The following is a 23,791-nucleotide window of genomic DNA, read 5'->3' on the forward strand; positions in this document are numbered from 1 at the left end:
AATTACGCTATATCAAAGATTTTATGGATCGAATCGGATGATGAAATTTCTCGAAGCAATGAATCTGAATTTCCGTTTATGTTCTAGGCTAATAAATCCGTAAGATATTCAATTTATCTAGAGAATAAAATAAAAATTAGATCATGATTCAAAATAAAGAAATGAAATTTTAAATAAAATTATGGCTATAATAATCATCTGTGCCAATTTATAAAACAACTTTTATAGGAGCATTCAGGAAATCATAATTCATACTATAAATGTGAAAATTTAGGTATCTACGCCTTTCATATGTTTTCTTTCTGCCGAAATAAATTTGCGTTATATACGGCAGGCGATGCGTACATAAACACCACGTAAAAAGGTATATAATTATTTTAACAACGTTTTCGTGCAGATAAAGAGAATACCGCAACACTTCCAATTGGGATATGACTAAAATTTTGCTCCTTTTATTTCAATTAGATATTCTGAAAATTTTTGTTTTCTTTTCGTCTCTCAAAATTAATTCAATTTTAATTTAATTTAATTCTCCATAAAAAAACATTCAACTTTATATATAAACAACATGATTATTCAATTCTTATTAAAATAATCTTTTCTTAATATATTTTAAATTTAAGTAAGGTAATTAATATTTTTATATGATAATACTTGCGCATTATTATCGTTAAATTTGATCACAAAATTGTAGTTATTTGAGCATGATGCGAATTGTCCACATGAATTTCTTCATACATATCACGATAATGTGACGAACATGGCTGACGTGAGGATGATGATGCAACGCCGCTGTTTTTTTGCTGATAGCTGTCATGATGATGATGACTGTCATAATGATGATGACTGTCATGATGATGATGGCTTTCGTGATGATGATGGTGGTGGTGGTGCGTGGAAGAAGATGTTGACGCTACTGCCGTTGATGAACAAGATTTTTTATTATTAATACCACTAATTCCGCCTGCTCCAGTGGTTGGAGTAACACCATAAACATTTCCTCCAGTCTTTTGCTATGTGTGATGTTGATATGAATATGAGTGTGTCATGGACATAGACCCTGCACCATATGATGAATCCGTTCTTGTAATTTTATATGAATCATAAAGAGGAAATTCGCAGCAAAGAATAAATTTTAATGCCCTCGGCACTTCCATATAAATTGATGTCGGAATGGGTATTAATGGAGATGTACTGAATTTGTATCGTCGATACTCTAAGCTTCTGTAATATGATAGCAGCAAAAAATAGATGGAAAAATAAACACTATACATTAACAACTGCTCTTAAATAGGATAAAATTTATCATGGGAATGAAGGCAAATATCTTAACTTACTCTTTATACTTCTCATCGGAAACACGCTCGCGTACAGGAATACCAGACAGGAAGAGAATAATTAAAGTCGTAAATATTGGTGATAAAATTGCGATCCATTCAATGCCTTTAATAACATTCAGCGAGATAACGAATACGCCCCACCACAAAATTATTTCGCCGAAATAGTTCGGATGACGGCTGATTTTCCACAAACCTATCGATGAGCGAAGCAAATGCAACAGTAAAAATTGTGGTCAGTTCAATTATTTTTTTTAAAGAGAAAGAGAAAAATTTTCATCGATTTTCATTTATGTGGGCTTGTAAATTGGGTTATTATGGTAAGGTAGCATCATTACTTAAACTATGAAAATGCTATGAGTAGAAAAGTTTTATCGATACGATACTAAATTAGACGACGATGTCGATTTTTTTTTAAATAATAGAAGTAAGTTTTGTTGAGAGTTTCGTAATTTTACCCCTGTTTAAACTAATTGTCATTGTGCTAATGGGGCGTTTACTTAAAACGTAACGGTCTTAGAGGAGGGCGCGAGGGTTTAGATTTTGTTACGAAAGGAAGATGTGGCAAAAAGTAAATTTTTCGCGTTACGTGATAAGTGAACGGACCCTAATGGAAATATTCTAAATTGATAACTAAGCAGCTTTTGAAAAATTCAAATTCAAAAGTTATACATGAAAATATGATGATTAAATTGATCCTTTTCACAAGTTTCATAAAACTTTTTAATGCCCATTTATAGTTTAAAAATGAAACAGAAGAAAACTTATGGATAAACTTTTATGAAATAGAAATGTGATGATTAAATCATTTGAAAACTCACCATCATTGCAAAATTTTCCTTGATTAGCTGGATCTTGACGAAAGGAAAACTTTTGCAAATCGCTATAAGTTTCTGTTAACAAGCCGACAATAAACATCCCACTGCCAGTTGAGTCGAGTGGAGTCATCGTTCTTGGTGCATTCGGTTGTGAGTGACGTGGTGAATTGACAATTATGACGGGCAGTGAAACGATAAAAACCCAAACAGCCTGTATTGTGTTAAAGAGACAGAGAGATTGGCATGTGACATTTTCAAAATTGTTGAATGGGAAAAAGTGAGGTAACTTTTATACAATAGAACACATTGTAAGCCAGTTGTTAATGACAATGAGAAGAAGAAGCGAGTCAAATGAATTAAGATCAGATTAAATTTCAGACTGAGCTTCTCAAATTGTTCATTGATCGTTTTCTATTAAGTTACAAAGTGACAAAATCTATTAATGTATTAAATTGAAAAATGAGTTTTGTCACCTGGGATGACTATTAGAAAATTGCTAAAGGTACAGATAAAATCTACCTTTTTATGACCTTTAAGCTTTAAGATTCTTCTTTAAAATAAATATTTACCTGAAACGTCCAGAAAATTGCAAATCGTATGACATTTCGCTTATTATCCTCAAATTGCTTATCTCTACCAATTTTAATAATACGATATAACAAATATGCTGATAATCTTGCTCCCCATAAGCACACAAAAACAGTCACCATAAGCTGTCTCGAATCATAGTGCTATAATCGTAAAATAAGATGAAAATAAATTATATTTCAACTAGAAATGTACGATGGCAACAGTTAATAATAGGATAAATGGCAATAAATTTATTTGCAATTTGTTATTATTCATTCTTTCTATTTCCTTTATTTGTTGTCAGATAGTATCAGATCAAAAGCTCTTGCAAAAGCTTTCTCTTATTTCTCTTTCCCTCCCTTGCAATTTCTCTTTTTGCCAACTTCACCTTTTCATGCTTTTACGTCTTCTTCTTTTCTATGTAACATATATTTTTCAACCACCATCATCACCATCATCATCATCAGAAGAACATTGAAAATTTATTTTTGTATTCATCAGGCGTTTGTCTATATTCTATTCAATGCATGCATGTGTACATTATGTTTGTAAAATTTATTATCCATCATGTTGAATCAGCTTACGATAGCGTGTATTTTACGACATTGTGATGTTATATATGGATGAAATAAAATTAAATGATGCACTTATTGATTTTTGATATTTCTCGAGCTTACTTGCTTCTAGTTAACCTTCGGAATCCCTTTTTTCCATTTATTTATTGCCTTTTAGCTACTAAAAATATCTCGATTGAATATAGACAAAGACGAGGATATAAAGGGGTGAAAGAAGAGGTGATGATTGGATTATTGAATGATTTTTGTTATAATAAAAGGTTATGCTTGATTTATAAACAGAATATTGATGTTTTTGAGATCACAGCTTTTGAATTCTAAGATTACAATATTTATAGAAATATTCGACTCAGAATGGACGACAACCTTTTGAAAAACTTTTTAATTTTCCTTTAATTCAAAGAATAAATTTAAATTTAGGTAACAGTTGTACACGTGTTATGTCCTGATTAAGTATGTAAAATTAAAGAAAACTTCAGAAATATCTAAAAACCCCCAAATTTCTACTACGTCACCATCATGTATGGAAATTTTATTTTAAATTTTTCTCCATCCTATTCAGCATCAGCAATTATTTCTCTTATATCTCTTTTATTATTATAATTCTCCTTATTTAGCTGGCTTTTTTCATCAAGAGTCCTACGTATTCGTATGAATTTCTTTTGGAGTCAAGTCGAGAATTCTAGTTGACTCCGAGTTCTGCATATAATATCATAAATGAGTGATGTTTATTACATTTTAATACTAAACATAAACTGTCACAATAATGCAGAAATAAAATTTACAAAACCCAAATATTGTAAAATTGTAAACAAAATTCCTCACATAAAAAAGCGAAAAAATTCTCAAGATACATCAAGTCTTTTCAGTACTTGAATCGTTGCTGTAGTTTTCTACTCGAGTTGAGAAGCTTGATATAATAGAATATCCAAAAGCAAAAGAGTATGAGAGGTAAAAGAAAAATATTGAAAAAAATAGCAGTTTGTTAAAGGAAGTAGGAGCTTAAGCTATTCATGGTGATTTCTGAAGCGTAAATGATTTTCACAGTCGATTCTAGTCTCGAAAGAAATATTTTTACAGAAAGCTGCTTTGTCTGCTTTCTCTACGTTTTTGAAATGTGTCGTTTGAAAATTAAACAATAATACTGAAATCAACATATTTATGTTGCAACTTTTTATTCTGTCAGAAATGCGGTGAAATTTATGTTTGCAAACAGATTTTTTTAGATAGAAGAAAACGTGATAAAATAAATTGAATATAATAAAAATATTTTCACGAGTTTAGTGCATACGATTGCTCACCTGAATATAAAATTCTATCAATACGATTGAACATTTAAGGTAAAAAAGGATAAATTTGCATAATTTATTTTTGATTTCACCTTTCCTTGACACAATTTAATTTTTAATTTTTACGCTTATCAATTTTTGATATTTTAACATGCACAGAAAATGATTAACCGACGATGAATATTGCTGAATATATTTTTTTCAATTTGCACGTTCTCACAATACTTCTTTTTGTTCCGTGTGACTTATGGTGAACACTTGTTGATGCTGAGTTGACATTGGTATAGAGCCAAATCTGGCATCATCATTTTCAGTGTCGACTTTACGAGATTAGTGGTTTTAAAGCTAACAAAAGTTCTTTCAAAACTCAATCAAGCTTTAAGGATTGCTTTTGTCTCATTTTTTTCAATCAAAATGTGAAAAGTTGTTGAAAAATTGAAATCTTACAGCACGACAAAAAGGTCTGCAATTTTCTGGAACTTTTATGATTTCTGTTGATAAATAAATAGAATTTTTAAAGCATTCTATGTAGAACCAAGTGAAGCCTTTAAAAAAGCTGTGTGTGTGGTGATGATGATAACATTGAGTTAAGAAGTAGACTAAAAGTGAAGCATGAATTTTATTGTTATCTGGTGACCAGAATTTTGATTCACAAAAGTCCCTGAATATATCCTTAGAGTAGACAATAAAAAAGAAAATTAATTTATTCTGGGTCGTATGTCGTTTATATAATGAAAGGATTCATATTATCATGAGACCTCACTATTGACACAAATCCTCTTGAATTTCAACAACAATTCAATTTAATATCAAACTAAAGTGCATTCCTTTTAAAGTGACTTTATGATTCTAGGTAAATTGTACATTACATAACATACATTGTTAGTTTATGATAGATAGATGAAGAGAATCAAGGAAAAGTAGAATACAAAAGATGAGAAGCACATGTGATTTGATTAAGGTAGGAAACGATACTGTGTAGGAACTATTCAATTGTGATGTTCCAGTATTTAATTGGACTTCCTCCCCCTTTATATTTTAACCACAATTTAAAATTATTTTCATGCTTTATAACATTTTTATTGAACACAGCATTTTAATAAGTTAAACAGCTGGCATCAAAATTTCATGCTTTTTAACTTTAAATTAATTCAGTTCATATGCTTTTTAATTGGATTTTCATAAATTGCATCAGTCTGACTGATTGAATTGAATTCCTGTTAATTTGATTTTTTTCTGTTTGCTCACAAAATGAGTTACAGTGTTCAACATGCTTGTTGAGGAAAGTAGAAATATCATAACATTAATACTCTGATGCAAATTGTACGAAAAATATCACCCTTAAAATTCAGCATGCATAGGATGGAAGAGTATATTGCAATATACTTGATTAAAATTCTCTACTTCTTCTTTTACATCTCTTTCGCACTTTCATGTGGTATGGTATCTGTTTCTACAAGACTTGTTGTTATTATAAACTATTCTATCGTGTATACATTGAGTAAATGCATGTTTTGAATAATAAACCACTTTGAAGTAATTTGAATTTATTTAAAAACAGAAACATGTCATCCAACATGATAGGAAGAACATTTCCTCTTCCTGAATGTCAAACATTAAAGATCATTGTTGTAAAATTGTGTCTTTAAGTCTATTACGGAAGCTTCAACATGATTTCAATTTCATTAATCTTTAATGATATGTGAATGCTGAAAGTATTCCTTTAAGTCTTTAGGGATGAATATACAATTTTACTTTTTGAAATGAATTGCTGAATAATTCTAAAGAGAAACATTTTCTTCTTAAAGCTAACGCTTTCTCTGAATTAAGCACTGCTCTGTTGTACTGCAGAGACATATGATTTAATCTCTGAAACCTCAGAACGTTTTAACAAAATTAAACTGTAGACATAAAGAACAGTTTAATATTTCATGAAGCAAAATTGATATGAAATATGATGCTGCATAAGAAAATGCCTTCAATTGCTCTAGAAATTAAACGACTGAATCTTCAAACTGTGCACATTTTTTAATGTATGTAGTATTGAAAGTCAATGGAAATTGGATTGATTTATGTATTATTTTGCAACTGAATTAAGTGATTAAATAGCTATAACATTGAAACTGGCTGCATACTTCCATAAAGTTAGAAATTAAATTTAATAACTCTCAACATATCTTCATACTTAGAAAACATTTGTCAATGCTTTTAATATTTTCATTCCTCATGTTACCTGCTCTTATTATTTGTATCAAGAGAATGCACAAAGCTCCAAACACTTTCACTTCCGTGAAAATTGTATGTTATAGAAAAGTGATCCCATATATCATGTTGAAAATATTCTTATCATTATTTCCATGTGATGGCATGTGAATGTAAAGGTCATTATATATTGAATGGGTTTATTGATTTTTGATGTCATGATCAATATTGAAAAAGGGATTCTAAAATAAATTTAGAAATATGTCCTGATGATGGCATTGTAGGAGTAATATTATGAAAGTTTTTAGGTTTTTTCATTTATTAGCCAGAACTTGAAGTCGATTCTGATTTTGTATGATAAAGTCAATTAAAGCCGACTCGCCTTTACGTAGAATCCATGCCGACTTCTCCGATTTTTTAACAGTTTAAGCATATTAAAGTTTGTAAGGAACAGTAAGGAACCTAATGAAATTCATAAAATGCTTTGTGGTTTCATTAAAATTCCATTCTAATAAGCACATTATTGGATAGCTGATGATAATAAAATAATTTTGAACATAAACAGCCACAAAACTAGAGTTATAAACGTATGATTTTTTCAAGCTCCAAAACTATTCAAAAGTTTTTTGATGCTTAACATATTTCAAGAGATTATTTTTCAACTTTTTTGTTGTTGGCTTTGTGTGTCATGTCGAGTCTCGAGATGAAAAATTTGAGGTGATTAAAAATCAAGAATTCTTTCACTTTGTGAATAACAAACTTTTTAAAAGCTTTGCTGAATATTCTTTTGTTGTGGAACAAGAAATGTTTTTTTGTGAAGTGAAGAAGGTTTTTTATGAGTGAGTATTAAAAGCTCTTAAATTATTCAAGTTTCACTGAGATTTAGAGAGGAAAAATGCACATTTCATAAAGGTTCATGAGTAATAAAGAATAATACTATTTGCATTGTAAATAGGTAATTCAGGATTTTTTATGGCAGTTTAAACCTGGATTTGACGTCATTTAAAATATTTATACGCATAAAAGCTGTTCGTGATTGTTGTAAGTCATGTAATTAGTGCAAATCGATAATAAAAAGGCCAGCATGATGGTTTCCCAATTTAAATTAAAATCAATCAAGTCCACAAAAATAAATATTGCTGAAAATTTAATTAAATGTTAACATTCTTGATTGATAAATTGTCGATTTTCAGTCAATTTACTGCAACACTTGCAGATTCCCATGAAAAATACATTGGTAATTACAATGAAACAATTATAGTAAATGAAAATTAAATGACCGGAAATTTTCTTGAAATTAAAAATAAAGGAAGAAAATGGAAAAATATATTGCAAGAGCTTTTGAAGAAGAAAATCATTTTATTGATTTGACATAAAATTGCCATCGAATTTTACAAGATAAAAAATTCATGTATTTTTTTTTTCTTAAACTCACCTTACTTTTACGATTTATTTGACCTAAAAAGAATGTGAGAAGAGCGACTATAATAAAATTAATTCCTCCTGCAAAATCTGTCAGTTTATCCAGTTGGAAAATTGCCGCAATTAAGAAGAAAATCAGCTGGATCGTTAATATTGTGATTCCTGTGAATTTTTAAGTTAAAAAGAAATCAGTTGATATGCTAATAAGGTATATAACTCTAAGCTAGTGTACGATAGAAGTAATTATGGATTTGGATATGATTTATTAAAGTATACAGGAAAAACGTAAATATTTTTGTTTTCTAATTTCTTATCAGAGAATCTCAGCTGTCTGTATTAACAAGATCTGACTGCTAATTAGACGACCCCATTATTTTAAAACACAAAATAAATTATTATATAATTGTGGTAAATGTAGTTTAATTAAAACGACTTCCTTACGGATTTATAAATAAATGAAATGTTTATTCATCAGAGTTCAAATACAGATTGAACTTTTGTATGAAAAGGGGTTTTCAACTATGTAAAATAAATATTATTCAAATCTCAAATGAACGTTATAACAAATTCCTTCATTCAATCCATTAAATTTGATTTCAGATTATAAGTTTTAAGGATATCTTGAAATTCGCGATTACTTTAACTCCTCTTATGCAACATTACTTCGAAATCATCAATTGAAAAATTGAGCAGAAGCCAAAAAGCATTCAACACTTTACCGAAAGAGTCTCGAATGTGTGCCAAAAAAGTTTGAGCAACAAAGTATGAATGCAAATTATCCACAACATGACTGTATTTATTGAATAGTAAGGAAAACTGTTGATAATATCAACAAACTGACACATTCAAAATTATTTCTATTTATAAATTTTTTACCAAAGACCTTTCCTATGTCAATAATATATACAAACAACACCAGACAAAGTTTCTGTAACGCTCGACCTGTCAGAAATAATTTTTACCTTCTCTTTCTTCTAGCTTATCATATATTTTTTTCTTCTTTATATATGCTCTGTCTGGCGAAGAAAAATTATGATAATCAAGGAGAGAAAAAAATTTGAGTGTCAGTACATCCCTCCTCCCGTGTACTCTTCAACAAGTTTGATGTGTGTTTTTACACGATAAAAGTATAAAGGAATAAGAACGACTTCTTACCAGAAATTGCAAAGTGGTCGTCATCTAAAAAATATGTATCCATTTCAAACGTTTCCTCTTGATATTTTCACTGACTGAATGATTGAAAATTTGTTATGACTTTTTTCACATATGAACTTTAAGAAAATTTTCTTTTCTTCTTTTCCTTTTCTTTCTTTTCACTGCTCTCAACTGGATATATTCGCAAAACTCAAAACGTTTCTCACATAGTACTATAATTGTTTGTTTTCACGTGATACATTTACATAGTGCAGAAAATTACTTTATTCTTCATTTTATCTTAATTTCATTTCACTTGATACTTTTGGGGCTTGCACATACCTACACAAAAATGTTTGTTTCTTTTGTTCACTTTAAATTTTTTTTATTTCTTTTTTCTCACTTCTATTTAATATTTAATTTAAAATATGGTGGAAATCATAAAGATTCGATATCAACAAGATTTTCACATAATCAGCTGTTGATTTTCACACAATATTCTTATGATTTCACACATTTTAAAGTGATTTTAGATGCATTTTTATTTTGCACAAATTTAATTTCGTTTTTGTGCGGCCTTACTACTACGATGCTAATCACGAACTGAAAATTTTTTTATTGGTTGAGTTTTCCCACAAACACATTTTCTCGAATTTTTAAGAGATTTTTCCATTTTCCAATATTCCAACCACGTGTGAATTTTGATATTTTAACGGTTTTATAATATTTGAATTAAAGTCTAAAAAAGCTTTCAATTAACGAAGTCAGCTTGTCATGGAAAATAATCAAAATAAAAACATTAAAAACCAAATTATGCTGTAAACGAAGAGAACCAAATTATAATTTATCCAAAAATGTCAATAGTTTTGATTCGGAGTTTGTATCGGCAACATAGATTTATACGACAAGTACCGGTTGTCCAGAAATTACGTGTAAAATTTTATAGGTAAGATGTTAAGTAATAAGAAAAGAATTTTTAATAATTTAAATGTCGATTAACATGAATTAATAGTGATAACAAACCAAATGTGTCTGAAGAGAAATCTCTAGTTGATACAACAGATAGACATAAGAAATACAGCCGTGAAAATGTCAGACAATATTTCTTTGCAAGATTTTTCAACTACATCCAGAATTATGACAAAGTGCTGGAAAAGAATTTTCCAAGTGCTATGCACGTCTATCGTGTATTCATGATTGGAGTAAAAGATTTCTATGCGGATATGAAGAAGTTTTTCAAAATAACATCAATTGCCAATAGCAGAGGAATCAAAGCATTGACGAGAAAAGAAATGGAATTAATGCATCAAACACCCAAAGATATAATGAAGGTTGCACCAGTTTTACTTATTGCTGCCCTGCCTTTTGCCAACTATGTGATATTTCCAATTGCGTAAGTTCCATGAAAAATTTCATCATAATTGTGAAAGCTGTCATAACTTAATACATTTTTCAGATACATGTATCCTCGTACATTTCTAACATCACATTTTTGGAATCTTCAACAACGGGTCGAATTTCAAGAATTATACCTCAAAGATCGAACATATTATAACAAAAAGATTTTTCGAAAATTACAAGAGAGGCTCGACTCGACTAGTTTATCACCATGTCATAAAGAATTTAATTATGTTTTAGGACTAATAGGAAGTGGATTACATCCATCACCGAGTGAGATCATTGAAATTAAAAATATTTTTCTACATAGACCCTATCATATCGACAGTTTGTCATCATCTCATTTAGTAAGCATCTAACTACATCCAATTAGCATAACTTGAACTATTTTACATTCTGGCACATTTTAACATGTCTTCTTATTTTCAGACATATCTCTGTAAGCTTCATGGCATTCATACTTTTTATTTAAAACGAGTAAGACTTTCTGAGCACTGTTACATGATGCATAATATGGACTTAGCGATAAAGAATGAAGGTGGTGTACACAATTTATCTATTGATGCTTTAACGACAGCTTGTTACTTGCGTGGCTTAAATCCTGTTAGTTTGCCACAAGAGGAAATGATTCAATGGCTGCAAGAATGGCTAACGGTCTCCTTAAACATTGGAACTGAATGTATCAGTTTGTATTTACATTTACCGATTCTGTTAACCTATAATCATCCGAACAATTGGAGATTGACTCATAAATGAAGACGATGAAGGAATTAAAAAATAACTTAGTCTAGTCTGTTTGTCTTTGTTTTTTGGAAATAAATCATTTTCTTTTATTTTATTAATTTATTGGCATCATAAAGCTCTTTTCCATAAAATATCAACGATTTGTGGATTACGGGGGAAAAAAATCTTATCAGCTACTTACCGTAACATCCGCCTGATAAAGAAGCGTATTAAAAAAGACAAAAATATAAATCACAGAAATATTCTGTTAAACTTAACCGGAACCAAAACTAAATTTTGATAAAATCTGGCAATGAAGGAGCAGTCTTGGTGAACTTCGGGATATTTTGAATTATTTGTGCTGATGAACTTGATTCTTCAAAATATCGAGCATCTGATGGCGGTGGCGTAATTGGAGTATTTGACGGTGCTGGAACTTCCTTCTTCTTCCCGCTTTCAGCCTTCTTCTTGCTTACATAAGAATACTTCTTATTGCCTTTTTCCGGGAAATCATGAAGTAAATTACACTAAAAGACAGACATTCCATACACAATAAAGAAATTAAATATATTAAGCTACTCACTTTGTCCGCTAATGGACAATAACCCTTCACAAATTCTACACAAAGTTTGGTTCCATCCGTTAGCTTCTTGTGAAGATACAAGCAATTTTCTCTAGTCTTTAGGCATTGTCCTTTCAGGTAATATTTGCAGACGGGCATTTTATGAAGATTAGCATTGTGAGAAAGAAGGCACTTTTCATTTTTGCAGGATCCTTTAATGAAATTTGGACAAACGATAACATAGCGTGGGTCATGGACTTTTGGACACCTTCCATTTGCATAGGCTAAGCACTTTCCAAGTCGACGATAAACTGGGCAAATCATATTCGTAGCTTGTAACTTGCCACGCTGAAGAAGTGTTATGCTCTTTGTTTTTGCCAATGTAAGATGATTCCTGACTTGATGACTGTTGTCTATCTCATATGACCCGTTTGAAGCCTTTCTTCTTGTATGTTAATCCACCAATATCAATTCTTGACAAATTCTTATTGACATTCTCATTATCACGCTTAAGTTTTGTCCCTGAAGAATCTAAAACGAACTTTTGACCTCTAATGATGAGCAATTTTTCACTCGATGACGATGCTACTTCCTTGCTTTTCGGAGAAATCGAATTCTTTTCTAGCTTATTACTTGTTGATCTATATAAAACACCATTAATATTAACCATAAGCATTTTCTTATTCTTTGATGATGAACGGCTTGACGAACTTTCCCTAAAACAAACATTTAAGATTTATTGCGCAATGGTTAGTTTTGATAAAAATTATGGACTTACGACTTGAGTAATTTATGGCCAGTGACGAGAACTTTTTTTGGTGTAAGTTTATCAGCAGAATCAATTCGACGTATTGAATATGTACTGACGATCTTCTTTTTCTTCTTGCATGATCCAGGACTTGATTTCGTCCTATCCAATTTATAGATTGATCGTTCAGCTTCCGATTTTTTCAATAGCTTCTTTGTTTTTATGAGAGATTCTGTAGCTTTTTTGATTTTCTCATTTTCTTTTTGTTGTTCCTTCATCAAATGTGATGCATTAACTAATTTTGTGTTGCTTATTTTAATTAAGTTCATTTTCCTTGCAAAATTTACTGGAACTGGCTTTTGACCTTGAACATTTTTATTCTCAATTTTTGCAGGAGCTCGTATAAGAGATCTTTTTGTATTCTTAATAATGGCATTTCTATTAATATCTGAAACTATTGGCTTAGATTGTGCTACATTTATGGCCTGAGTTTGTTGCTGCTGGAGAATTTGTTGTTCATTTATGTGCTGCAAAAATCTTGGATTCACGTGAATTGTATTTGAATTACTCTTCAGAAAATTTGGATTTATGTAAGCATTTTTAAACTTTGGATTAATAAATATCGTCGATGATTTTGGCTGCTCCATAACTATACTTTATCTACGATTAGATGATCAGGAAATTAATTTTCAAGGAATTTTTTTAAAAAGCATTAAAACTTTCTTAATTAACGATGATTTCAATATATTTAACAATTAGAAGTACTTATTACACTTTAAAATATTTAATTTGATACTTTCTGCGAGTTAAAGAGTAAGTTTAATTTTATTAAAATTCACAGTGAATTCACAATGAAGACTTGCAAAGTAAACAACTTTTCAAGCGCTTTCAAAACCTACAAATGTCAATTTCAAATTTGAAATAACCGTTACAGTTATGAAGAAATTTTGAGTGCAAACAACCCCCTTTAGTTTTGAAAGCATGAACACGTGAGCAATATAAGCCTGTAAGAAACGATCTGAAAATGTAAAGGAATGAAAGAGCTGGTCAAATAAGTAGCTATGTTAAAGAATTTTATTTCAATTTCATGATAGTATACATTCATTATTTTGACTCAAAATTTGTTTTACTTAAAATTTATTCGATGTTTTAAACTCTTTACAAAAAATAAGTAATTTATGCCCAAATGAATCTTTTGTCGTCTATTCAAGCCAGAAATTTGCAAAAGCATCCAAAAAGAAAATATGAAATCATGTCAAGTTACTTCTTTTTTTATGAAAAAATTAAAAATTCTATTTTAACAAAAATGTATTCATTGAATTATCACAGCATTTGATATAACATCAAACTGAGGCTTTTTTCGTCGTCTATTTTGTTTCACTGTCATCGCTAAAATTCGCATAAAGCATTATAAAACTATTGAAAATAGGGGATAATAATTAAAAATTTAGTGAATGAGCCAAAAAGTGATAATTTTTCACGTTAATTGTTTTTTGGTTACTTTCGTATACGATCAAAGGTTTTTTACAATTTTCTTTTACTTTATAATTTTTTTTTTTACCTTAATACTGACTTGAAATTTGAGCAATGAAAGAGAAATTCATATTTAAAAAATAAAAAAAGACATTTAAGTGGTGTCAGAGAGAAATTGTGAGTAGGAACTGTTGTTTATCACAAGACACCTTTAAGGACCAGAGTTGATTTATGGATATTGAGTAAAATTGAGGAGTCCAAATTATCTTTACCCCTACTTATTTCTTGTAATTACTCAATAGTGTGCATTTTCAGAGCTCGAAGTCGACTCGAATTTTAAATAGATTTAGGTCGACTCAAGTCGACTTTTACATACAAAATCTGAATCGACTTCGAGCTCTGTGTATTATTTTGCTTGGCTTTGTTTCATTAACCGAATAATTTTGCTACTGACATCAACAAGATACCCTAACAGATAATGAGTATACCCTAAATCAGCGTGCTAATGAGTACTTATACTCAATCAGTAAAATTAAGTATGTTCATTGTCTTCTCGGGATATAACCAGATCCTTGAGAAGCACATTGTAGTCACTGTTTTTGACCCCTTATTACCGTGAAAAGTTAAATTTGCCGAATCCTTTTGTTCCGGACCACCTCATGCCAATAAGCAAAAATATCCACGATATCAACTCTGTCAGGAATAAAAAATAAAATTTCCCTTGCTTTAAAAAGAGGAAGTAAAATGAAAATTTTTCACATTTTTATCTTCTCATTATTATTCATCATATTTAAAATCATAAAAATTAGTACGTTTATTGAGGTAATGAATTTTCTGTTTCATTTACGTATACTTGTTTCTTTGTATTTACTTACTTAATTAAAGACTGGTAGACGTGATGTGACATCACTACTTCCTTTCATTTATGGAAATATTTTCTCTTATACATTTTTCTTTTTCTTAAAGATTTAAAAATGATGATCAATTAAAATATATATATTAGTTTATATCATTTAATAATGAGACTCATCAAGAGACATTTTACGTATATCAGTTTCATTTTTTTCTTCGTATTCAAATTGTTATCATCATCATCATTATTTAAGGAATTAATTTACAATGTAATCTTTATTAAAATATTTTTTTAAATTTTTTTTTCTTCATCTTTTCCTATTGCATTAATTATTTTATGTTTCATCATATAAAGCATTTTTTGAAATCATTGAATTTATGGCACATTAAAGAGAACAATTGAGATTAATCTTGTTTTTTGTGTGTGTGGGGGTGTAAGTTTTCGTGAATTTCCAAAAATATTCTTTTGGTGAAGGAACATTGAGAGTGAAAATTCTGGATAATTTTCTGGAATTTTCATTGAATTTCACTATAGTGCTTGTGGTTCTAATAAACATAAAGTCATTGTTATTGGTCGATTTAGCTGATAATTTTATTAACTCTCCCAGAAACTCATAATTTCCCACTACTTGAGTACTAATTGTTTGAAAATCGAGGTACAAATGAGCATTCACTAGACACAAAATCATACCGCAATACACTGAGGAGCCATCACTATCCTCTAAATATTATTGCCAAGTTGAAGTTCTCAAACTTTACGATAAATTTGCGTGAGGTGCTATGTCACATGGACGATGTTACTATTAAAAAGTTAAAGGTCAAAAAATTTTAAGTTGAACTTAATTCAATTTAAAAAAACTAAAATTTCTCTCTTTAAATAGAAAATTCATTCGAATTTAAAATTTTTTCCAGAATTTTCACTCTCGATCGTAGCCACAACTTCATTTCTTATAACTGCCTTAAATACTATAATTTATTAATATAATTATTATTATTTTTAATTATTATTCTGAAAAGTTTCTTTACGTATATTTGTTACAAATTTTCCATTCTTTACCATCAACTTTCTTTTTAATGGCAATTTTCATCAGTTTTTCTTTTTTAAAAATGACTTTAAAGAATTTCGTATACACAAAATTATGATAGTGGATTTATCTTTTCTTATCAAATACTATTAAATTTATGTAATTGCAACTTAAGAGTTTCAAGTATTTCGGAAGCATTTTCTTAATAAAAATTATTCGACTTAATATGAAAGTGGATAGGATGGGTGGTCTGTCTGCCTGAATATTCATATAACATCAGTGTGGGATTCTTCATAGATATTTTAATATTATTTGTCGTCATGTAGAAATTACCAATTGTTAAGGAATGTTCCATCGGATAAAATAATTTCTTACCTCACGAATCCACTTCCATTTTAAATCCCATGTTTCTTAGTAATTTCAATTCACTTTTTGCAAAAAAAAATAACATTAAAATCCTAGATGATTTTAAAATAGTATACAATTTTTTTCTCATTCTATTTCCATAAATTTCAATTTTCATTTCTCATCTAAGTTATTTTGGTGGACGTTTTCTCATAAAGGTTTTGTGTCTGCATGCAAAATCTATGTTTAACGTTGTTGATTAACAAGTAAAGCGGCATCATCATTACTTTCATCGGAACTATAAAATTGTTGTTGAAGCTTGTGCTGTGTCACTATGGCCAACAATCTTTCGGAATCCATGCGATTAATATTTGCACTTATATTTTCAATGTTTGCATCAAGTTGAATTGGATGTTGAGAATTTGATAATTGTTCACTCCAAAATCGTTTGGCTATCTGCTGATCTGTTTGTTGCTGTTCTGGCGATTTTTTGGCATTAGCTAAATTAAATTTCTTCAAAATTGTTTTTTCCATTTTCAACTAAATTTTAATAGAATTTTTATACTTACATGAACTATCCGACGCGTGCTCTAACATAGGTGTCAATATGCGTCGTCGTGCATTGATAAACCAATTATTTACTTGTAAAAGTGTCAAGTTTGTTTGTGCAGCTATCGCACGCTTTTCATCTTCGGTCGGGTAAGGGTGCTACATACATGTGGAAAAAGGAAATAAAATATGAATGTGCAAAAGTGCTATCGTTGAGAACACGAAATGATTTATTTATATTACCACTAAATGCTGAAATAGCCAAGCCCTCATAACACTTGTTGCATGTTTCGGTAAAATTCCACGCTTTTGACGTTTCGAATGCAGCGAATAATTTGATCCCATTTCGTCGGCATTTGACTCTAATTCTGAATCAATTTCATCTTCCGAATCACCGCATGACGGTGATAATTGAGCTGAATATTGTTCGAGATTTAATGGAGGACATCCTATTTGACTAAGTGGCGTTGATCCAAGAATTTGATGCGGATGTGTTGATGGAATTCCACCACCCACAAGTGATGCATTTGCACCGCCACTGGCTGCTAATATGGGAATATTAATTTCAGGATTTGATAAATTTAATGAACCGTCTATTCCATTTGGAGAATTTAAATGATGATTTGTGTGTGTTGCGCGATTGTTTATGAAGCCATGATTACTATTTCCATTGTTATTTGAGTAATCATCATTCGTATTCGCTAAAAAATCACTGTTGCTGTTATTATTTTGAAAGAAATTCTGCTGATTCGATAATGTTTCCTGTTCAATGAATATCCACAATTAATGTCGATGTAAAATCAGATTCTAATTTATAGCACTAATATATTTTACCTGATCCACGGGACTATTGACTGGACTATTTGAGTTAGACATATTACTATTGCTTATATGCTCCATTGGGTAATCAGATCTTAATAAATTTTCCGATTGCATTTTGCCACGCAAACATGCTATATAACGAGTGCAGAAATCTCGACATAACTCTTGAACTTTCTCAAGTTCCAATAGATGAATGCGAAGTACTTGAAGAGCTTTTATCATAAGCCCGTCTAGTTCTGGATTGTTTGTTAAAAGTGGACGTTTTTCTTTCTCTAATAGTTGTACAAAAGCCTGTGAATTGAAAGTTTTTGAAATTTTTGGTCAATTGATTTGTCTCGATCAGAGTAGAATGGAATCTTGGCTTTCACACTGCATGAATGTCAATTCACACAATATAGATCTATATGAAGGATCAATACTTACTTGAATATCTCTAGAAAAACTATCGCTCACATTATTGTTTGTGGACCCGTCAGGACTTGAAGCGGATGAGTTTGATGATGAATTGGATGAAATATAGCCTTGTGTTGCTTGCTCACATTTTTCCAATAGAAGTGCCAGCAGTGAGAAGAGAGGGTGTCTAAAGGCAGGCAAAGAAAAAGAAAGCAAACTTTATATTATTAAGAATTCAATAAATGCTCAATCAATCGATCCCGAAGTTCATTAACAAAAAATTGAATATCAATGAAAGAATTTAAAGACATTGTTGTTTTTATTGTTTTGCGAATAAATGCACGAATTACAACTTTTTATCGTTTATTATTTAAATTAAAATGAAGCAAATCGTGAAATGAATTTTCTTCAATTGTCGTTCCTTTTGTTGGCAATCAATTGAGCTGAATTAACATTTAGCACTTGCCGTCAAATGAATTAATTAAAAACTTTATGAGTGAACCTTTCATTTGTATTCTAAAAGTTCATTCATCCTTCCTAACTCTCAATGAATTCCAAATATTGAAAAATGGTGTAAAATTTATTAAATTTTAAAATACTTTCATACATCCAGCATTGCATCATGCATATATGTACAATTTTTTCACTCAATTGAGCATTGAAAATGAGGTGGAAATATCTATGTCTTCTTATTCTGCATAAAAAAAGCAAACTAAAAAGAGGAGCAAAAATATTGGATCAAGAAGAAAAACTGCACATAAATGCATAACGCTCTTTATTCATCAAATAAATATTTCATTCATACAATGAAAATTTTCTCTTCTTATATTTCCCTTCTTGTACTATTTTATGCTTGGAAATGCATGAAAAATAGAATAAATACTATAAGAATAAATTTTATTGTTCAACAGAGCCAGAAAACAAGTTGAAAAGTAATGTTCATGGAACAAAGCGCATATAACAGTTTATTTACTTAATTAAGGCATCCAAATTTATTGAATTATATTTAAAAAATTAGAAATGTAGACAAATTAAAATTAAATCAGATCAGAGATAAGTATATCCAGTTAAAGTGAAATGTACAACAATGTAAGCTTTATTGCAGAGAATTGAAGAGCTTCTGAACATGAGAACTTGTATGATTGCACATATCCGTGAAGGAATTGCTCGGCGACTGACAAGTAAGCTAGTGTGAATGTAAATAAATATATTTATATGCAGAAATTTATTCTCTAATGTAATTCATATTGAGAAAACATTCAATTTATGGAGATGAGTATAAGGAATACTATTGGGGTGAATGTAAAATACTGCAGCAGAAGAATGTGCATCCATATATTTTCAGTGTTCTAATATTTCTTAAAAAAATCCACCATACTTCAATTTTAAATGTAGTCAATGTATGCTTTAATATTCCCCTTGAGCCATCTGTAGAATTTCAGGAAGACATTAACTTGTAATTTGCAATCTCCATCGATCTCATTGCATACAGCAGGAAAGAAATTTCTGCTTTCGATATGCTACTAAAAATTTCAAACGATCAGCAAGTTCAGAATAGAAAATTATGTATTTCGATATCTCATTTCAACTATCTATGTGTCTATCAATGGATATATGCTTTGAAAAAGGAAAGAAAATGAGATGAGATTGAGAGAAGGAGAAAGCAAAACTAATGAGATTCGGTAAAATGTGTGTAATCTTTTTTATTTCAAGCATTTTGATCGAATCAAAATGGATTTAAAGGAAAAAAGTATTTTGAATCGGAAAATAGAAACAAAAATATTTTCTTTTCTCATTCCTCTATACTCGATAATAACATTGATGATATCCTCTCTCACTCCCTCCCTCTATCAAACAGACACAAATTTTTTTGATACTCAATGTTCACCCTACACTTCAATAGATATATGCTCATACATATATATAAAATAAAATACAGAGTGTTTGGGTGAAGGGCTATTTTTCTATTTATTTTTATTACATTTAACGTCCACTTACAGTGATAGAATTTCTGTTTGGAAAAAAAGTAAAATAAAATAGTAAATGCAGACACGGTTCGTAAAAGAAAGATTGAAAATCGTATCATCATCATCATGGGCATGTGCTGAATTTGGATGGATCATCATCCATACATAGAGATATCAATAGATTTGTGTGATAAGTTGTTGAGCAGAGAATGTGAAAATTTTCGATATAATTTTTAAGATAAAATATTTTATTGAATATTGTCTGTATGTCCCTAGACAAAAGAAAATTGCTTGAATTTCAGTATGAAATTTAATTGAAAGGGTTGTCCTATTAAAGAATCCAATCTTCTCCATTTGAGATTTATTGAGCTTTTTATTTTAGATCTGTAGATTGCAGACCAATTGACCAGACAATCAATTAGACTCCGAGTGAACGACTTGACATAATGTCTTGTTAATAATTAAATCTAAGGTTGACTAATGACATTTTCTACAGAACGTTCTATAAAGGATGACATTGTCGACAGTAGGTCTAGCTACTTACTAGACATTATGTTAAGTTGTCCACTCGGGGAAGCTTATTTCAGTATTTACATTGAAAATGTCCTTGACTTATTGATGTGTAAAATTAGGGGCAGACGAGGTTTAAAATGATGTAATACAGCTCAGTGGACATCATGTGTCATTGACTCGTAAGCTGACTAATTTTCAATTTTTTGGACAGGATAAAATGGATAAATGAACTTTATGTCATGACATAAACATTTTTTTGGGATAGTAAATATACTCATCCACCAACAGAAGTTCATATAAAGCATTCATTCTTTTAATCTATCCATATTCTAAACATTCGTTTATTTATCTATATATGATACAAACTACTCACTTATATACGGCACGTTTGTCTGCTTCAAATTGTGCTTGATCGATATCATTTGCATTTGATGTCGATGTATTTGTATTTGATGTAATATCACTTCCTTTCTCATTCCCTCCCGTGGGTGATGTTTCCGATGATGACGATGATGGTGATGATGCGGTTACTGATGTTATTCTATTTTCTTGCATTTTTTTCATTTAAAATCTTTATGTTATTCAGAATGAAATGAGAAAAGAATAGTTTAAAGTTTTCATATTTTTGTCTTGTTGTTGCTTTTGCTTCAAAAAATTTGTAAAAGAAAAGAACTTAAAATTTTTTTTAAACATATAAAACTTTTTCTTTCTGTTTTTCTCTTTATTTTTCATTCGTGCCGGAAAAAGCAAAGAAGATATGAAAGAGAAGAAAGAATGAAAAATAACGGAAAGGGGTTGCCGAGGAGGAGTAATAACAATAAAAATTTATGAAAGTTGTGCAAAAATACAAATAACCTTGCACTTACTTCAGTTCCTTTTGCTCCGTAACGACACAACAGTTCAGTTGTTTTCTTCTTTCCAAATGTGTGCAGTGAAAAAACGCAGTAGAAGCAGCAAATGTAGCAGATTCAATAGTAAGGACTTGTCACTGTTCTATATATTATTGAAGAAGAATATGAAGTAAAATAATAGTGGATGATGACGATAGTGGGAGACAAATAGTGGTGGTAATGATGATTTTTTTTCCTCTTTCCACCCCGACCTTCTTAAAACAGTCGTTGTCGAAAGAAATATGATGAAGATGAGAAAAGTTTTTCAGTTGAAGAACAATTTTAAATTTTGATAAAATGTCGCTGCTCTCGTCTCCATCCTTCAAACTTTTTTTTTCTTCTTTGATATTGCTGTGCAGTTCCTTTAGTTTCCTCTAAATCTATGAGTTTTCGTATGTATGTGTGAGTGCAGATGAAATGTTTCGGATTTTCTCTCAATTTTTTTACACGAACAAGAAAGAAAAACTTTCTTTTAATCTCCTTGTTTTCTTGTGATTTAAGTTTCGTTTATTTCTCAAATCTCAAAGTTTTTTTTTCAGTTCTCAACTTCTCAATCTTCGATTAATGAGGTCGTTTTTCATCTGAAATATATTTAAAAATGAAAAAGTTTTATTAAAAATTTTTTTAAACGGATTATTTATTTATAGAATAAGATGTTTGCAATAACTTTATTTTATTGAGCAGCACAAATTCAACATCGATTGTAGAGATGAATATAGTCAGATTTTTTTTATGGAGTGTAAATGTTCAGTCATTAATTACATTTATTAATAAGCAATTAATTAAAAAGGTTATTGAATATTTAAATAGTCATGCAAATATCAACATCATTAGCTGATTATTATCAAAAACATGCAGTGATTGTCGCTTATCAACTTCTCGTAAAATAAAAAATTGCTATTTCTTACTATCCTGATCCCCAGAGCTTGAAGTGAACCATATATATATGAATGAACATCTGAGTTGACCTTAAGCTTTGTTCAAGCTTACTCTCAGTGGACCCATAGTGAATATGTATGTAAAACATACTAACAAACAGATTCCGACGGCTGTTTTATTTTAGATATTAATTTAATTACGATAGCCTTCGAAAAAGCCATTCTATTTTATTGGACATGAAATTAAGACGACAAATTTATTAAAGCAAAATGTTTAGAGCTTATAAAGCATCTCATTTTTTTCATCTGCATTATGCTTGAAATGATTCTTTCCAAATTTTTAGATATTTTAAAAAAGAAGAATAGCTCTGACAATTGGATTCGAGGAATTGTTAATTGTTTTACAAAATTTTTAGAAATATTCTAATTCCAAAAAATTCACCTAATTCAAGCTACAGAAGAACAATAGCAAGAGCTAACAATAGATTAAAATTCAAGAATCAAGCTGATAAGAACTAAATTTCTTTAACACAAAACCAACGTGAAAATTGAAAATATTTCACACCATTTAAGAAGGTTGAAATCTCCCATAGTTCTATGGAAAATTTCTTGCCTCCTTACTAAAGGCATGGCTTTAAAACTTGTATTACATTAACTTTGTTGGGGCCATGGCATGTAAATTTGAATATAGATAGGGTGTGAAAAATGAATAATTTAATTATGAAATTTATCTCTTGACGCCTTTTTCCTCCCGAAGCGGAACTAACGGAAAAATATCCTCAACTGCTAAATTTTTTTTCTCATTTTATTTTCTATTTTGTGCTTTTATTATTTCAGAAAATTCCAGCACTTCTTATTTCTTCTGTTATTATAGTTTAAAATATGTATAATCCAGCAACAACAACAAGAACTGCTCGGAAGAAGTAAGAATTAAGCGGCAATAATTGTTTGTTTCTTTTTCATTGAGCAATGGAAGCACAACAGGCAGCAACAAGAGAGCAGTTGAAAATGAATAATTAAGAAATGTGTTTCAACCCTTTTTTTACAGTTCAATGTTAAAAATTTTTTTTAACCAAAATGGATATTTATCTCATTCACTTCCTTTCATCTTACGTGGGTAAGTACTGTATATACGTAAAACAGCATCAATTGATAAGGGATGAAAAAGCAGAAATTTTGATGTCATGACAAATTTTTACATTAAAGTCTATAGTTTTACATTTCCTTTAAATATACACTTGGGCTTGTCTCTTGGGACTACTGCGAACATTTGGTTTTTGAGGAATGAGTTTTGCTATTTATGGAA

At 30.0% G+C, this 23,791-nt stretch overlaps 4 protein-coding genes across 8 annotated transcripts in view; 1 reads left to right on the top strand and 3 right to left on the bottom strand.

Moving 5' to 3' along the window:
- Nucleotides 1-612: 612 nt before the first annotated feature.
- Nucleotides 613-9,912, bottom strand: LOC139094123 (uncharacterized). The gene is made up of 6 exons (XM_070645055.1): nucleotides 9,369-9,912; nucleotides 8,227-8,375; nucleotides 2,725-2,886; nucleotides 2,159-2,366; nucleotides 1,338-1,533; nucleotides 613-1,224 (listed from the first exon to the last, which is right to left on the bottom strand). The coding sequence occupies exons 1-6, from the start codon at nucleotides 9,409-9,411 to the stop codon at nucleotides 1,014-1,016; spliced, it is 969 nt and encodes a 322-aa protein (XP_070501156.1). The 5' UTR covers nucleotides 9,412-9,912; the 3' UTR covers nucleotides 613-1,013.
- Nucleotides 9,913-10,105: 193 nt separating this feature from the next.
- Nucleotides 10,106-11,587, top strand: LOC139094112 (LETM1 domain-containing protein 1). Its single transcript, XM_070645036.1, has 4 exons — nucleotides 10,106-10,293; nucleotides 10,360-10,740; nucleotides 10,804-11,092; nucleotides 11,175-11,587. Exons 1-4 carry the CDS (start codon nucleotides 10,202-10,204, stop codon nucleotides 11,499-11,501), a joined length of 1,089 nt encoding a protein of 362 aa, XP_070501137.1. The 5' UTR covers nucleotides 10,106-10,201; the 3' UTR covers nucleotides 11,502-11,587.
- On the bottom strand, nucleotides 11,542-13,623 carry ZC3H3 (Zinc finger CCCH domain-containing protein 3). The gene is given in 4 exon segments (XM_070645035.1): nucleotides 11,542-11,995; nucleotides 12,052-12,465; nucleotides 12,467-12,746; nucleotides 12,809-13,623. Coding segments are annotated over 4 exon segments (1,548 nt in total). The 5' UTR covers nucleotides 13,426-13,623; the 3' UTR covers nucleotides 11,542-11,758.
- Nucleotides 13,624-15,979: 2,356 nt separating this feature from the next.
- LOC139094074 (homeobox protein PKNOX2-like) overlaps nucleotides 15,980-23,791 on the bottom strand; it is a 39,139-nt gene continuing 31,327 nt past the window's right edge. For 2 of the 5 annotated variants that reach the window (XM_070644983.1, XM_070644985.1), the window contains exons 2-8: nucleotides 21,584-22,162; nucleotides 21,091-21,288; nucleotides 18,268-18,424; nucleotides 17,857-18,135; nucleotides 17,266-17,784; nucleotides 17,043-17,181; nucleotides 15,980-16,973 (exon numbers count right to left, since the gene is read on the bottom strand). In XM_070644983.1, the coding sequence (XP_070501084.1) occupies nucleotides 16,720-16,973; nucleotides 17,043-17,181; nucleotides 17,266-17,784; nucleotides 17,857-18,135; nucleotides 18,268-18,424; nucleotides 21,091-21,281 (1,539 nt within the window). In that variant the 5' untranslated portion in view covers nucleotides 21,282-21,288; nucleotides 21,584-22,162 and the 3' untranslated portion in view covers nucleotides 15,980-16,719. Of the gene's footprint in view, nucleotides 16,974-17,042; nucleotides 17,182-17,265; nucleotides 17,785-17,856; nucleotides 18,136-18,267; nucleotides 18,425-21,090; nucleotides 21,289-21,583; nucleotides 22,189-23,791 lie in introns of all 5 variants that reach the window. The other 3 variants (XM_070644984.1, XM_070644986.1, XM_070644987.1) reach the window with 3 other exon arrangements.

The sequence above is a fragment of the Chironomus tepperi genome, unplaced genomic scaffold (genome assembly GCF_022539635.2).
Source record: "Chironomus tepperi strain 1889 unplaced genomic scaffold, CSIRO-AGI_Ctep_v1 contig_349, whole genome shotgun sequence".
In the NCBI taxonomy this organism is placed as follows: Eukaryota; Metazoa; Arthropoda; class Insecta; order Diptera; family Chironomidae; genus Chironomus; species Chironomus tepperi.

Excerpts from the sequence above, each read along its gene's own strand:
- LOC139094123 (XM_070645055.1), bottom strand. The coding sequence starts at position 9,411 with ATGGATACATATTTTTTAGATGACGACCACTTTGCAATTTCTG. Across the intron at positions 8,376-9,368 it reads CGACCACTTTGCAATTTCTG|GAATCACAATATTAACGATC; the intron begins GTAAGAAGTCGT and ends AAAAATTCACAG. Across the intron at positions 2,887-8,226 it reads AAATAAATCGTAAAAGTAAG|CACTATGATTCGAGACAGCT; the intron begins GTGAGTTTAAGA and ends TTACGATTATAG.
- LOC139094112 (XM_070645036.1), top strand. The coding sequence starts at position 10,202 with ATGTCAATAGTTTTGATTCGGAGTTTGTATCGGCAACATAGATTTATA. Across the intron at positions 10,294-10,359 it reads TTACGTGTAAAATTTTATAG|TGATAACAAACCAAATGTGT; the intron begins GTAAGATGTTAA and ends ATGAATTAATAG. Across the intron at positions 10,741-10,803 it reads TATGTGATATTTCCAATTGC|ATACATGTATCCTCGTACAT; the intron begins GTAAGTTCCATG and ends TACATTTTTCAG.